We start from the raw sequence: 15,293 nt of genomic DNA on the forward strand, positions 1-15,293 counted from the left end.
TTGCGCAGTTACTAATGGGAGAGGCGACTGTTATTGCCATATGGCACGTGCCCCCCCCGGCTACCTGATTATGGTGCCACGCACACCTGTTACACACACTGGCACAGAGCTGGTTATATTGGCAAACATTAACCCAATATTATTGTAAATTAAAGGGGAACTCCACCCAAAACCATTTTATTATGAAAGATAATGTCATACTAAGCAGCTTCCCAAATTTTGCACCGCAACAATGCTGCAGGTCTGGCTTCTACTACATTGTGTCAGGAGTCAGAGCCAGCAGTGCAGAGAACAGACACAGCCAGACACAGTGACAGTTACACATAACTATAAACCCAGTGAGAATGAGGAATGAATGGATATTGGGGAGTTGTATCAGGAGTCAGAACCAGCAGTGCAGGGAAGGGAAAGGGACAGACACAGTGACAGTTACACATAACTATAAACCCAGTGAGAATGAGGAATGAATGGGTATTGGGGAGTTGTTTCAGGAGTCAGAACCAGCAGTGCAGGGAAGGGAAAGGGACAGACACAGTGACAGTTACACATAACTATAAACCCAGTGAGAATGAGGGATGAATGGATATTGGGGAGTTGTATCAGGAGTCAGAACCAGCAGTGCAGGGAAGGGAAAGGGACAGACACAGTGACAGTTACACATAACTATAAACCCAGTGAGAATGAGGAATGAATGGGTATTGGGGAGTTGTATCAGGAGTCAGAACCAGCAGTGCAGGGAAGGGAAAGGGACAGACACAGTGACAGTTACACATAACTATAAACCCAGTGAGAATGAGGAATGAATGGATATTGGGGAGTTGTATCAGGAGTCAGAACCAGCAGTGCAGGGAAGGGAAAGGGACAGACACAGTGACAGTTACACATAACTATAAACCCAGTGAGAATGAGGAATGAATGGATATTGGGGAGTTGTATCAGGAGTCAGAACCAGCAGTGCAGGGAAGGGAAAGGGACAGACACAGTGACAGTTACACATAACTATAAACCCAGTGAGAATGAGGAATGAATGGATATTGGGGAGTTGTATCAGGAGTCAGAACCAGCAGTGCAGGGAAGGGAAAGGGACAGACACAGTGACAGTTACACATAACTATAAACCCAGTGAGAATGAGGGATGAATGGATATTGGGGAGTTGTATCAGGAGTCAGAACCAGCAGTGCAGGGAAGGGAAAGGGACAGACACAGTGACAGTTACACATAACTATAAACCCAGTGAGAATGAGGAATGAATGGATATTGGGGAGTTGTATCAGGAGTCAGAACCAGCAGTGCAGAGAAGGGAAAGGGACAGACACAGTGACAGTTACACATAACTATAAACCCAGTGAGAATGAGGGATGAATGGATATTGGGGAGTTGTATCAGGAGTCGGAGCCAGCAGTGCAGAGAATAGACACAGACAGACGCTACTTTCAGAAGGAATGACATTTACACATAACTTTAGAACCATGGATATTGGGAAGTTGCTTACAATTACATAGTCTTTCATTATACAAAAATAGTTTTTTTATTTGGGTGGACTTTGCCTTTAAATGTCCTCAAAGAGTAACACTAAGGGCCACGACACACAAGGCGTTCTGATCCCCAAGGCAATGGCTATTAGCGCAGGCAGCTCTCCGATCAATAGCCCCAAACAGGAGAGGTTTAAAGGCCAAGCGCTACCCAAGGCCTGCTCCAACCCATCCACTGTGTTTTATTTGGGGGAACAGTTTTCTGCCGCACTGGTGAAAATGTACCTTTACATTCTTTTCAAGTACGCTACAGGTGATCCTACTCTATGCAACTTTTCAGTTGGTCTTCATTATTATGGTTTCTGAACGATTAGCCTCCTACTGTGTTTTTATTTCCAGCCTCCGGCCGGACATGCTCTTTGGTTATGGGGGTCAGAGACCCTGAGAGCTTCAGGACAACAATATGTAAGCAATTAAATACCCACAAACAATAAAAAAATAAATAAAGACCAATTGCAAGTTCTGCTGTTCTACACCATCCTGTTCATTATAAGGTGAACTTCCCCTTTAATGCCCATATCTGTCAGTAATATAATAACTGAGATATTGTCAGCAGTTCCCCCATCACTGAGTGGCGCTTCTTTTAGGAATTATTGCCCCCCGAGCCCAGGAAGGTTATGGCCCCCCGAGCCCAGGAAGGTTATGGCCCCCCGAGCCCAGGAAGGTTATGGCCCCCCGAGCCCAGGAAGGTTATGGCCCCCCGAGGCCAGGAAGGTTATTGTCCCCCGAGCCCGGGAAGGTTATTGCCCCCCCCCCAAGCCCAGGAAGGTTATTGACCCCCGAGCCCGGAAGGTTATTGCCCCCCCCCTCCAAGCCAAGGAAGGTTATGGCCCCCCAAGCCCAGGAAGGTTATGGCCCCCCGAGCCCAGGAAGGTTATGGCCCCCCCAAGGCCAGGAAGGTTATGACCCCCTGATCCCGGGAAGCATTCCTGGTTTAATTTCAAGATCATTTGTGCACCAGAGGGCGCTGTTTCACTGGTTTATATTGAGTTGTTTAGAGCAGCAATCTCTTATATGAAACCCCACTCTATCACTCTAGCTAAGCATGCTGGGAGTTGTGTACTGTTAGTTCTGAGGGCCCTAGTCTAATCCATGAGAAATCCTGTAGGAATGTACCAGACCTGCCCTTACAGCCTGACCTGCTTTCCCCTCAGACTCTATAAAATATACATACGCTCATTACATATGCAGGTGTAATCCACCAATCAGTTTCAGCCTCCCCTTCACCAAGGGAGAACCGAACAATTCTGCAGTAAATGTTACTTTAGGGCTATTTATAAGGTGAGTATATTCCATAGGAGGGGTTTCCCAGGCATATAAGCAAGGGGCCGGTGTAGGGGCCCCTGCCCTGTGCATTTCCTACAAACTGCTTGTTAAACTTGCACCGAGTGTAAATATTTGACCTGAAGGTGATTCAGGCACACAAAGAGTTAAGTCCGTCAGTGTGAGACGCTGGGTGAGTAACGAGTGAGTCACAGAGAGCGCAGGGAACGGGGGGGGGGGGTGTCTGACGTCTGCGCAAATCTGCCCCTCAGAGCCACTGGTTCTTTATAGGGCGACAGATAGGGCCCCTGAGATCCTCTGATCCACATGCACCGAGATAGAACCTGCACTGTCTCTACTACTCCTGTCACTGACTATTCCATAGAGTCACTCTTTATTCAACAAGTCCTTTCTACAAAGGGAACAGTTTGCTGCAAAGGATCCACTATGGCACCTCCTACCCATATGTATAAATACAAATATACAGAGAAGGAATGTTCTGGGCACACAATAAGCTGTACCCCCATACTGTACTGTCTAAGGGAAACACTATGGCACCCCCTACCCATATGTATAAATACAAATATACAGAGAAGGAATGTTCTGGGCACACAATAAGCTGTACCCCCATACTGTACTGTCTAAGGGAAACACTATGGCACCTCCTACCCATATGTATAAATACAAATATACAGAGAAGGAATGTTCTGGGCACACAATAAGCTGTACCCCCATACTGTACTGTCTAAGGGAAACACTATGGCACCCCCTACCCATATGTATAAATACAAATATACAGAGAGGGAATGTTCTGGGCACACAATAAGCTGTACCCCCATACTGTACTGTCTAAGGGAAACACTATGGCACCTCCTACCCATATGTATAAATACAAATATACAGAGAAGGAATGTTCTGGGCACACAATAAGCTGTACCCCCATACTGTACTGTCTAAGGGAAACACTATGGCACCTCCTACCCATATGTATAAATACAAATATACAGAGAAGGAATGTTCTGGGCACACAATAAGCTGAACCCCCATACTGTACTGTCTAAGGGAAACACAATGGCACCTCCTACCCATATGTTTAAATAAAAATATACAGAGAAGGAATGTTCTGGGCACACAATAAGCTGTACCCCCATACTGTTCTGTCTAAGGGAAACACTATGGCACCTCCTACACATATGTATAAATACAAATATACAGAGAAGGAATGTTCTGGGCACACAATAAGCTGTACCCCCATACTGTACTGTCTAAGGGAAACACTATGGCACCCCCTACCCATATGTATAAATACAAATATACAGAGAAGGAATGTTCTGGGCACACAATAAGCTGTACCCCCATACTGTACTGTCTAAGGGAAACACTATGGCACCCCCTACCCATATGTATAAATACAAATATACAGAGAAGGAATGTTCTGGGCACACAATAAGCTGTACCCCCATACTGTACTGTCTAAGGGAAACACTATGGCACCCCCTACCCATATGTATAAATACAAATATACAGAGAAGGAATGTTCTGGGCACACAATAAGCTGTACCCCCATACTGTACTGTCTAAGGGAAACACTATGGCACCTCCTACCCATATGTATAAATACAAATATACAGAGAAGGAATGTTCTGGGCACACAATAAGCTGTACCCCCATACTGTACTGTCTAAGGGAAACACTATGGCACCCCCTACCCATATGTATAAATACAAATATACAGAGAAGGAATGTTCTGGGCACACAATAAGCTGTACCCCCATACTGTACTGTCTATGGGAATCAATATGGCACTTAAAAATCCTACCACCTGATCTCAGCCAATAATAAACTCCCTGGGGGCTGCATTTACACCAAGGACAAGCGACATACAATACAGTCAGTTTCCAGACAGTCAATAATGGGGGGCCCCCAAAATCAAGATATGTGTGTAACAAATGGTGAGAACTTTCGGTATTGGCCATTTATTGATATTAATATCCTCAATATAATACATTTATATGAAGAATATTGTGTTTAACACCAACCTATAAAATATAATGCAAATTCTTCCTAATGATTCTGGGATTTAGGGGAAAAAAACCCTCAATATTCAGCTCAGGAGCACATGTAACTCAGGTACTGTATTGCTGCATGGATAGCGCTGCCCCCCAGTGGCCTGCCCCTGTCATTGCGCCTCACAGTGTAGAATGTAAAGGGTAAATGCAGAACATGGGCATTTTGTCTCCAATTTTCCACTGGAAAGCACTGGAATACTATAACACATGCTGTTTTTTTTCCACCAGATGGAATTAACGCACAAAATGCCCCAAGTGCCACAGCCCTTATGGGAAGCAGCCCCCCGCAGTTGGGGGTGAGATCCCAGAGTGCCATTTAAAAGGGTTGTTCACCCTTTTACTATAATGCAGAGAGTGATATTTTGCAATTGGTCTTCATTTTTTATTATTTGAAGTTTTTTAAATTATTTCAGTTTCTGTTCAGCAGCTCTCCAGCTTGGAGTTTCAGCAGTTATTTGGTTGTTAGGATCCAAATCACCTTAGCAACCAGGGTGTGGTTTGAATGAGAGGCTGGTATATGAATAGGGGAGGGGCTGAATAGAAAGATAAGGAATAAAAAGTAACAATAACAATAAAACTGGAGCCTCACAGAGCAATAGGGTTTGGCTGCCGGGGTCAGTGACCCCCATTTGAAAGCTGCAAAGAGTTAAGGTCCCCACACACGGGCCGATTCTAGCTGCTGATATGGGTCCCTTAGACCAATTCGGATCTGAAGGTGTATGGGGACCTTTAGAATAAGAAGGCAAATTATATAAAACCTATAATAAATAATGAAGACCAATTGAAAAGTTGATAGGAATTGGCCATTCTGTAATGTACTAAACGTTAACTTAAAGATGCACCTCCCCTTTGCACTAATTATCTATTTCATTACCCAATAAAAAGTTTTTATTGTCAAGTCACTTGTTTTCCCTATCACAGGGTAAATGTATGGGGGGGGGGAACCTTTGTTCCGTATCAGGGCAGGAATGTGCAGGGAGGGGCACAGAGGGGCACGAGGCAGGGCATTACTGATAGGGTCAGAGCCACAAACAATAAATACAGGGACAGTGAATCCGAGGGCGGGAAACTCATGTGAATTTATAAACAAACAGACAGGATAAGGGCCCCGGGGCCTCACGTAACGTCAAATCACAGCAAATGGGTCCCATTGGCCCCTTATCTCGGTGCTGATATCTCAGGATAAAAGCCCACTTCAAAGAGAATGGCCGGGGGTGGGGGGGGGATATTGTACTAATTAAACACTAGAACGAGGAAAGTGCTGCAGAGACTGGGGGCAGAGCCGGAGGTTTATGTCACACTGGGGGGGTAAATGCCAATCTGCCCAAAAATGCACAGCCGGGTATTTGTTGGGCTGAAATTGGGGCAGATTTGGGATTTCTCTATCACCAGTGTAACAGAAAGCCTTGAGTGGCATTAGACTGAAGGTGCCCAAACATGGGCAGATTTTAGCTGCTGATTCGGGGCCTTTAGACTGCTTTGGTATATGGCCTCCCGTGACAGGCCTCCCTGACCAATATCTGCCCTAAAATTGCCCAAATCTCCATTGGGAAGGTTTGATTTTCCTGACGAATTGGGGACCACATTGGCTCATTGATGTGGTCCCCAATTAGATGGCACCCATGCCTGTCATTATAATTGAATTAACCCAGTATCACCCAGCTTTAGTTGGGCATATGGGGAGAAGATTCGCTTGCCTGGCAACCTCGCCAACTGAGCGACTCTTTCCATGTATGGGCACCTTTAGGGTAAGGGGATGGCACACAGGGCATTTATCCATGGCAGAACCACGTCCATTCCACCAGAAAGTTCGGTGCCCTGCGGAACATATAACACTTGGGTGCTGAACAAAATGGCCACCCAGCAGCTCCAGGGTGCAACAGCAAACAGGGAGCATTTTGGGCAAACTCGGTGCCAATTGAAAAAAAGAGAATTAAAAGACAAGGCAGAGGACGAGGAAGGAAGCAGACTGATATTCACAGGACAATGGTCCTTTACGTAAAGCTGAATGTGAATGCTAAGCCAGTAACCCCTGCACAGAAGCCAGTGGGCTACAAAGCACAAGGGAGTAGTACAATAAAGGTATACTTGGCCTTTAAACCTGACCCGTGCCGTATGTCGGCAGCTTTACAAATAGTATTTACTTAGTATTTCCATCTCAGTGCAGAGTAGGGAGATCATTTTAACGTATCAGCTGCTACGGTAAACACAGCACCCAAGCGCCCGGCTACCCCCAAGCACCCAGCTACCCCCCCCCCCCCGCGCCCTCCCACACACCTTCCCCTACGCTCCAGTTTGCTCACATTAAATCGGCTTTCTAAAAATAAAGAAGCACCCGGCCGGGAGAGCGCCGCACGCAGAGATGGGAGACGCCTGGGACTTTCTCATGCGCAATTAATGGCCCCGGCCCACTACTCGCCCCACTGCACTAACGAACATGAAATATTAACCGACTGTCTATGGGAGACATGGAAGCGGCCGCTCTGCACGCACAGTCCTACTAGAGCGTTAGCCGGGGCGGCAAGCACTTTACCAGGAGCGGAACTACAGGGGGCGCGAGGGGACAAATAATTTATTGCTTCCATTAGAAAAGGAAGAAAATTGCAGTAAGAAAAGTTCAGTGCACAAATAGGGCAAAGACACATGGAGCTACTTAGTAGCAGCTACTTGCCCCTGCCATAGACAATACTGAGAATTGCCTCTATTAAACACATGTAGAGACAATTATCAGTAAATGATCAGCATTGGCTGTTTCTGTAGCCATGACAAGTAGCTGCTACTAGTAGCTCCGTGTGTCTTCTCCCATAGGGGTAAAGGGATATGAGCGGATCAACGGACTAATGTCGAGGAACTGGAGGTGAAATGGGGTTTATTGAAAGAAAATGCACCCTTAAATCACCAAGCAGCCCCATGGCTGTATCGGAAAAATGGGGGTGCAGCCTTCAGTTACAGTGACCAAGGGGAAGGGGAGGGTAACAGTAACCTTGGTGGCTGGAAATCATGAATCAACCAATCGCTCAATCAATCCAAGCAGTTTATGGATCTATTTTACAGGAATTTCCAGCTTCTGGATTCCAGCGAGTCCGACCATACTGCTTGCTGGGTGTGTTATACACCTGGCCTGTAGGTGGCACTAGACTGAAGATTTCCTACACACATTCCTATTTTCCTAATACTCATCAGTGAGTATTTTCTGCCTATAGGGGATTAAACCTGAGGCTGTTCTGGCCTTACTGCGTCCCACTGAGCGTAAACCCATAACCCAGACCAGTTGCATTCCCATGGAACAGCGCCTCTAGTGGTCACACTGGTTTCCTTCAATCTGTACAGGGTGCAATCAGTTGTAAATCAAAAGCCCACTGTTTCATAGATTCATTCATATCCCAGATCAGTGTCCGGCATGCTTGAATGGACCTAATAAGCAACTGTGCAATTGGTCCTTTTTATTTGTTTGTGCTTTCTGGGCCCTTTCAGGTCCCTTTTCCCTGTGTTCCATTGGTCACTGTGTTTGCCAACCAGTCAGTGAGTGGCCAATAGGCACAGTCATTTTCTCTAGCCCGACCAATGGGAGATGTGTGTTAGCAGCGCCCTCTGTGCCCCATGGTGCCCCATTTCAATTGTGTCACCCCTTTAACTCCTGATGCTCTTCTGCTCCATCTCTATGGATATTAAAGGCTGACACTCCTTCATTGTGATTGTTAGGGATATTTGCCCTGACCTGCAGTGCCAATCTACAATGGGTAGGGGTGGGGCAGGGCGTGCTGGAAGGTATAATGGGCACAGGGGCAGGGTTGGAAGCTGGGCCAATGTGCCCTATAGCATTTAAAAAGGGCTATTAATTACTGGCACATATAGAGATTTTGGGCATTTGTCGCCATGCAATTAATGGGTCTGCAGTTCGGCAACAAAATCCTTACAATCACCCCCTGACACATGGGTTCCCCCGCAATCTGCTTCTCTTTCTATCACTGATGATCGGTACCAAGCCCAGAATCACTGCAAGCGCCAATGCCCTGACCCATGTGGTTCCGCCTGTGACAAATCATTAGCGACTACAGAAACTCTCACTAAGCCCAGGGCCCTGACTGAGGTAAGACGCTCTGGGGGTCAGTGTCTACAGCACTGATTGGGTTAACAAGGGATGCCCTGGGGTGTCAGTGTCTCCAGTGCTTACTGGGTTAACAGGGGACACCCTGGGGGGGTCAGTGTCTCCAGCACTGATTGGGTTAACAAGGGACACCCTGGGGGGTCAGTGTCTCCAGCACTCATTGGGTTAACAAGGGACACCCTGGGGGGTCAGTGTCTCCAGTGCTTACTGGGTTAACAGGGGACACCCTGGGGGGGTCAGTGTCTCCAGCACTGATTGGGTTAACAAGGGACACCCTGGGGGGTCAGTGTCTCCAGCACTCATTGGGTTAACAAGGGACACCCTGGGGGGTCAGTGTCTCCAGTGCTTACTGGGTTAACAGGGGACACACTGGGGGGTCAGTGTCTCCAGCACTGATAGGATTAACAAGGGACACCCTGGGGGGTCAGTGTCTCCAGCACTTACTGGATTAACTAGGGGGGTTAGTGTCTCCAGCACTGATTGGGTTAACAAGGGACACCCTGGGGGGTCAGTGTCTCCAGTGCTTACTGGGTTAACAGGGGACACGCTGGGGGGTCAGTGTCTCCAGCACTGATTGGGTTAACAAGGGACACCCTGGGGGGTCAGTGTCTCCAGTGCTTACTGGGTTAACAGGGGACACGCTGGGGGGGTCAGTGTCTCCAGCACTGATTGGGTTAACAAGGGACACCCTGGGGGGTCAGTGTTTCCAGCATTTACTGGATTAACTAGGGGGGTTAGTGTCTCCAGCACTGATTGGGTTAACAAGGGACACCCTGGGGGGTCAGTGTCTCCAGCACTTACTGGATTAACTAGGGGGGTTAGTGTCTCCAGCACTCATTGGGTTAACAAGGGACACCCTGGGGGGTCAGTGTCTCCAGCACTTACTGGATTAACTAGGGGGTTAGTGTCTCCAGCACTCATTGGGTTAACAAGGGACATCCTGGGGGGTCAGTGTCTCCAGCACTTACTGGATTAACTAGGGGGTTAGTGTCTCCAGCACTCATTGGGTTAACAAGGCGAAAGGCCGGCGGTGTCGGCGGCAATTACTCACTTTCCCTTATTGTTACATTATTGCGACTTCTCGTATTCACCCAGATCCCTATCTCCCCCTGTTTCCTCCCATTGTGGCTGCAATAATAATCCGCAAGGTGTTTATCTGAATGGTAACAAGTACCCAAAGCAGTGTAATGTGCCAAGCGGCTGCCCGGGGAGGTGCCAACTGCCACTAACCCTTCAGCTTAGCCACCCCGACTATATTATTTATATAAAAAGAAAGTTGACCTTCGCTATACGCATTAAAGACGCTGTTTTATCGCTGTCACAGTTATTTGAAATAAAGGAAAAAGTGCCTACATTTGTTCAAGAGTCGGAACCAGAGAACAGAGGGGATAAACAAGCTGCATGTAGGGAGAAAGCTGAACAGAATCCTCAGTCAGTTCATAACCTGCACAAACATATTTATTTAGAGCTCCGCCCACAGCGCCGACCCAAACAAACGTCACTAAAAAGAACACACCCCCTCGTCTCAGCGCAGCCAATCACATAAAGGAAAATTCCCATCATTAAAAGGAATAAGGAGGCTGAACTGAGGCCCAGGAACTGACAATTTACATTTAAAGAAGGTAACAAGCCTCTACGTAAAGGGCAAGTTAACCCTGCTTTTAGCATGATGCGGGCCACAGTATTCTGAAATACTTTGCAGTTGGTCTTCATTTCTTGTTATTGGGGTTTTTACATCATTAGTGAGATCTTCACAAAAGTTTGGTTGCTAGGGCAGCCAGCCAGAAACGTAATAATCAGAAGGGAAGATGAACAGAACAAGAAGAAGTAAAAAGTGATGAAAAAACCGAAGGGTCACAATGTGTGTTTTTTTTCTGGTTGCCATGGCCGGTGTCCCTGACAACCCAGACAGCATTCTCAAGTGCAGACCAGAAAGTGGCAGATGAGGAAGGCTATTTAAAAAAATAATAAAAAGGCATAAAAAATGAAGGCCAACTGCAAACCTGCTAGGAAGAGGTAAATGGGGAGTAAATCTGGTATCCAGTAACATGGCACAGAAAGGGTTACTAGAGCCAGATTGGCAACCTTGGCTCATTTCCCTCTGCTCTTGGCAAGTGAGTGAGTGTTAAAGGGGCGACGGGATAAAGTGACAGACTGGGAACAGCGTGAGGAGACGCTCGCTCTGCGCGGGGAGTCATTAGCAAAGGTGTCGGGATACGGAGCCGACGCAGCGACACAGCCGATTGGCTAATAGAAAGTTTATAAACTGTAAATAGAACTTTTCCTACTGGCACCAGAACCTCCGGGCATTCCCTGTGCCCATCATGAAGGGCTGCCAAGTGCCAGACAGAAGGGCAGGAATGGCCGGTGCCAGTTAGGGGGGTCCCCTCTGCTTCCACATTGAATAACACTGACTATAAAGCCTCGGTGGTTTTGTTGGCTCTGCCTGTTCCTAAGCTTTCTTTTTCCTCACTCAAATATTTCTGTTATCCATCTGCCCCAATACAGGGATCCCCGGGCACCTTGGCAAACTCCCGACTGTACCCGAGAGGTTGTACAGCAGCTTTTTACTTCCCCTTTACATTGTGCCTCCATAGCCCATGCTGAAAGGAGGTTGGGGCCTGGGGGAGTTGGAGACCCCCCTGCCAGGGAGATTATTGCCAATACCCATGCCCAGCACAGAGCGATGGGCACACAGGGAAATACAGAGACACAAACAGAACCCAGACACTGACACAATATAAGCACCAAGTTACACGGGAGTTGCACATAGAGGGACAGCTGCACGGGAGTTGCACATAGAGGGACAGCTGCACGGGAGTTGCACATAGAGGGACAGCTGCACGGGAGTTGCACATAGAGGGACAGCTGCACGGGAGTTGCACATAGAGGGACAGCTGCACGGGAGTTGCACATAGAGGGACAGCTGCACGGGAGTTGCACATAGAGGGACAGCTGCACGGGAGTTGCACATAGAGGGACAGGTCACATGGGACATGCAGCTAATCTATAGATATAGATAATATTGGGAATAATCCGTGACTGAAACTGGGAAACATTGGGCACAGAGGTACCAGGGCTGGGACACGGCTTCTGCATTGGGCACAGAGGTACCAGGGCTGGGACATGGCTTCTGCATTGGGCACAGAGGTACCAGGGCTGGGACATGGCTTCTGCATTGGGCACAGAGGTACCAGGGCTGGGACATGGCTCCTGCATTGGGCACAGAGGTACCAGGGCTGGGACATGGCTTCTGCATTGGGCACAGAGGTACCAGGGCTGGGACATGGCTTCTGAAATCAGTGATCAATGTTGGTTCCATAGCTGGGGGGGCATAGTGTGGGGCACTAAGATACCATAATGAGCAGCAATAGGGCAGATTCCCCAATATGGGCACAGTATGGGCAGTAATGGAGCAAAAACACACCTGTATGGAAAGGTATTTCAGAGAGAGTGCCAGTGTGGGCAGTAATGGGCTAGAGGAGAGGGCACCAATATGGGTAGGACTGGGGCAGGTTGTATGAGACTGTATGGGAATGGGCATGTGGGAGTTGGTTGAGGGCACCAGTATGGGCATGATTAGGGTGGAGGGTACCAGAACTGGCACAAATGGCGCAGAAGGTACCAGTACAATCAAGGATGGGGCAGAGAGCATCAGGCTGGGTATACATGGGTATACATGGGGTATACATGGGGTATACATGGGGTATATATGAGGTTTATATGGGGTATACATGGGGTATATATGAGGTTTATATGGGGTATACATGGGGTATACATGGGGTATATATGGGGTATATATGGGGTATACATGGGGTATACATGGGTATATATGGGGTATACATGGGGTATACATGGGTATACATGGGGTATATATGGGGTATACATGGGGTATACATGGGGTATATATGAGGTATATATGGGGTATACATGGGGTATACATGGGGTATACATGGGGTATACATGGGGTATATATGGGGTATATATGGGGTATACATGGGGTATATATGGGGTATACATGGGATATACATGGGGTATACATGGGGTATATAATGGGGTATACATGGGGTATATAATGGGGTATACATGGGGTATACATGGTATATATAATGGGGTATACATGGGGTATATATGGGGTATACATGGGGTATATATGGGGTATATAATGGGGTATACATGGGGTATACATGGGGTATATATGAGGTATACATGGGATATACATGGGGTATATAATGGGGTATACATGGTATATATAATGGGGTATACATGGGGTATACATGGTATATATAATGGGGTATACATGGGGTATACATGGGGTATATATGGGGTATACATGGGATATACATGGGGTATACATGGGGTATACATGGGGTATATATGGGGTATACATGGGGTATACATGGGGTATATATGGGGTATACATGGGGTATACGTGGGGTATACATGGGGTATATATGGGGTATACATGGGGTATACATGGGGTATACATGGGGTATATATGGGGTATATAATGGGGTATACATGGGGTATACATGGGGTATATATGGGGTATAAATGGGGTATACATGGGGTATACATGGGGTATACATGGGGTATATAATGGGGTATACATGGGGTATACATGGGGTATACATGGGGTATATATGGGGTATACATGGGGTATATATGGGGTATACATGGGGTATACATGGGGTATATATGGGGTATACATGGGGTATATATGGGGTATATATGGGGTATACATGGGGTATATATGGGGTATATATGGGGTATACATGGGGTATACATGGGGTATATATGGGGTATACATGGGGTATACATGGGGTATATATGGAGTATATATGGGGTATATATGGGGTATACATGGGGTATACATGGGGTATACATGGGGTATATAATGGGGTATACATGGGGTATATATGGGGTATACATGGGGTATACATGGGGTATATATGGGGTATATAATGGGATATACATGGGGTATACATGGGATATACATGGGGTATATAATGGGATATACATGGGGTATATATGGGGATAGAGGCCCCCAGTCCCTGTAGCAATCAGACCGCAGTGCCCCCCAAGCCCGGGCCGGTAGCGCTGAATCCAGCCCCCCCCCCCCCAGCAAACAAAGGCTGAGATGCCCCCCTGCCCCCCCGCACGGCGCTTACCTTTAGCCGACATGTCTCATTGCCGCTTCCCCCGGCTCGGATGGCGCCACTCACTGCATGTCCCCTCTGTGCCCGGCTCTGGGCCCCCCTATTCCCCGCACCGAGTGGGTGTGCCCGGCCTCCTCCTCCTGCGCCGCTGCCTACAGCTCCCTGGGACCGAACCACTGCGGGGGGAGAGAGGGGGGCGGAGAGACTGGTTGCGCTGCTGCTCGTTCTGCTATTGGAACAGGGTGACCGGTAACCCCCCTACCTACCCACCTCTCTACCCACCTACCCACCCCTCTACCCACCTCTCTACCCACCTACCCACCCCTCTACCTTCCTACCTACCCACCCCTCTACCCACCTACCCACCCCTCTACCCACCTACCCACCCCTCTACCCACCTACCCACCTCTCTACCCACCTACCCACCCCTCTACCTTCCTACCTACCCACCCCTCTACCCACCTACCCACCTCTCTACCCACCTACCCACCCCTCTACCTTCCTACCTACCCACCCCTCTACCCACCTACCCACCTCTCTACCCACCTACCCACCCCTCTACCTTCCTACCTACCCACCTCTCTACCCACCTACCCACCCCTCTACCTTCCTACCTACCCACCTCTCTACCCACCTACCCACCCCTCTACCTTCCTACCTACCCACCTCTCTACCCACCTACCCACCTCTCTACCTACCTACCCACCCCTCTACCTTCCTACCTACCCACCCCTCTACCTACCTACCCACCCCCTCTAACCTACCTACCCACCTCTCTACCCACCTACCCACCTCTCTACCTACCCACCCCTCTACCTACCTACCCCACCCTCTCTACCCTACCTACCCACCCTCTACCTACCTACCCACCTCTCTACCTACCTACCCACCCCTCTACCTACCTACCCACCTCTCTACCCACCCCTCTACCTACCTACCCACCTCTCTACCTACCTACTCACCCTCTACCTACCCACCCCTCTACCTACCTACCCACCACTTCTCTACCTACCTACCCACCTCTCTACCTACCCACCTCTCTACCCACCCCTCTACCTACCTACCCACCCACCCCTCTACCTACCTACCCACCTCTCTACCTACCTACCCACCCTCTACCTACCTACCCACCCCTCTACCTACCCACCTCTCTACCTACCT

General features: G+C 48.2%; 1 protein-coding gene across 1 annotated transcript in view; it reads right to left on the bottom strand.

Moving 5' to 3' along the window:
- ablim1 (actin binding LIM protein 1) overlaps positions 1–14,328 on the bottom strand; it is a 147,568-nt gene extending 133,240 nt beyond the window's left edge. Inside the window, exon 1 of the mRNA XM_031906305.1 lies at positions 14,145–14,328. Coding sequence (XP_031762165.1) covers positions 14,145–14,157 — 13 coding nt within the window. The 5' untranslated portion in view covers positions 14,158–14,328. The remainder of the gene's footprint in view (positions 1–14,144) is intronic.
- Between the last annotated feature and the right edge of the window lie 965 nt (positions 14,329–15,293).

The sequence above is a fragment of the Xenopus tropicalis genome, chromosome 7, assembly GCF_000004195.4.
Source record: "Xenopus tropicalis strain Nigerian chromosome 7, UCB_Xtro_10.0, whole genome shotgun sequence".
Lineage (NCBI taxonomy): Eukaryota > Metazoa > Chordata > Amphibia > Anura > Pipidae > Xenopus > Xenopus tropicalis.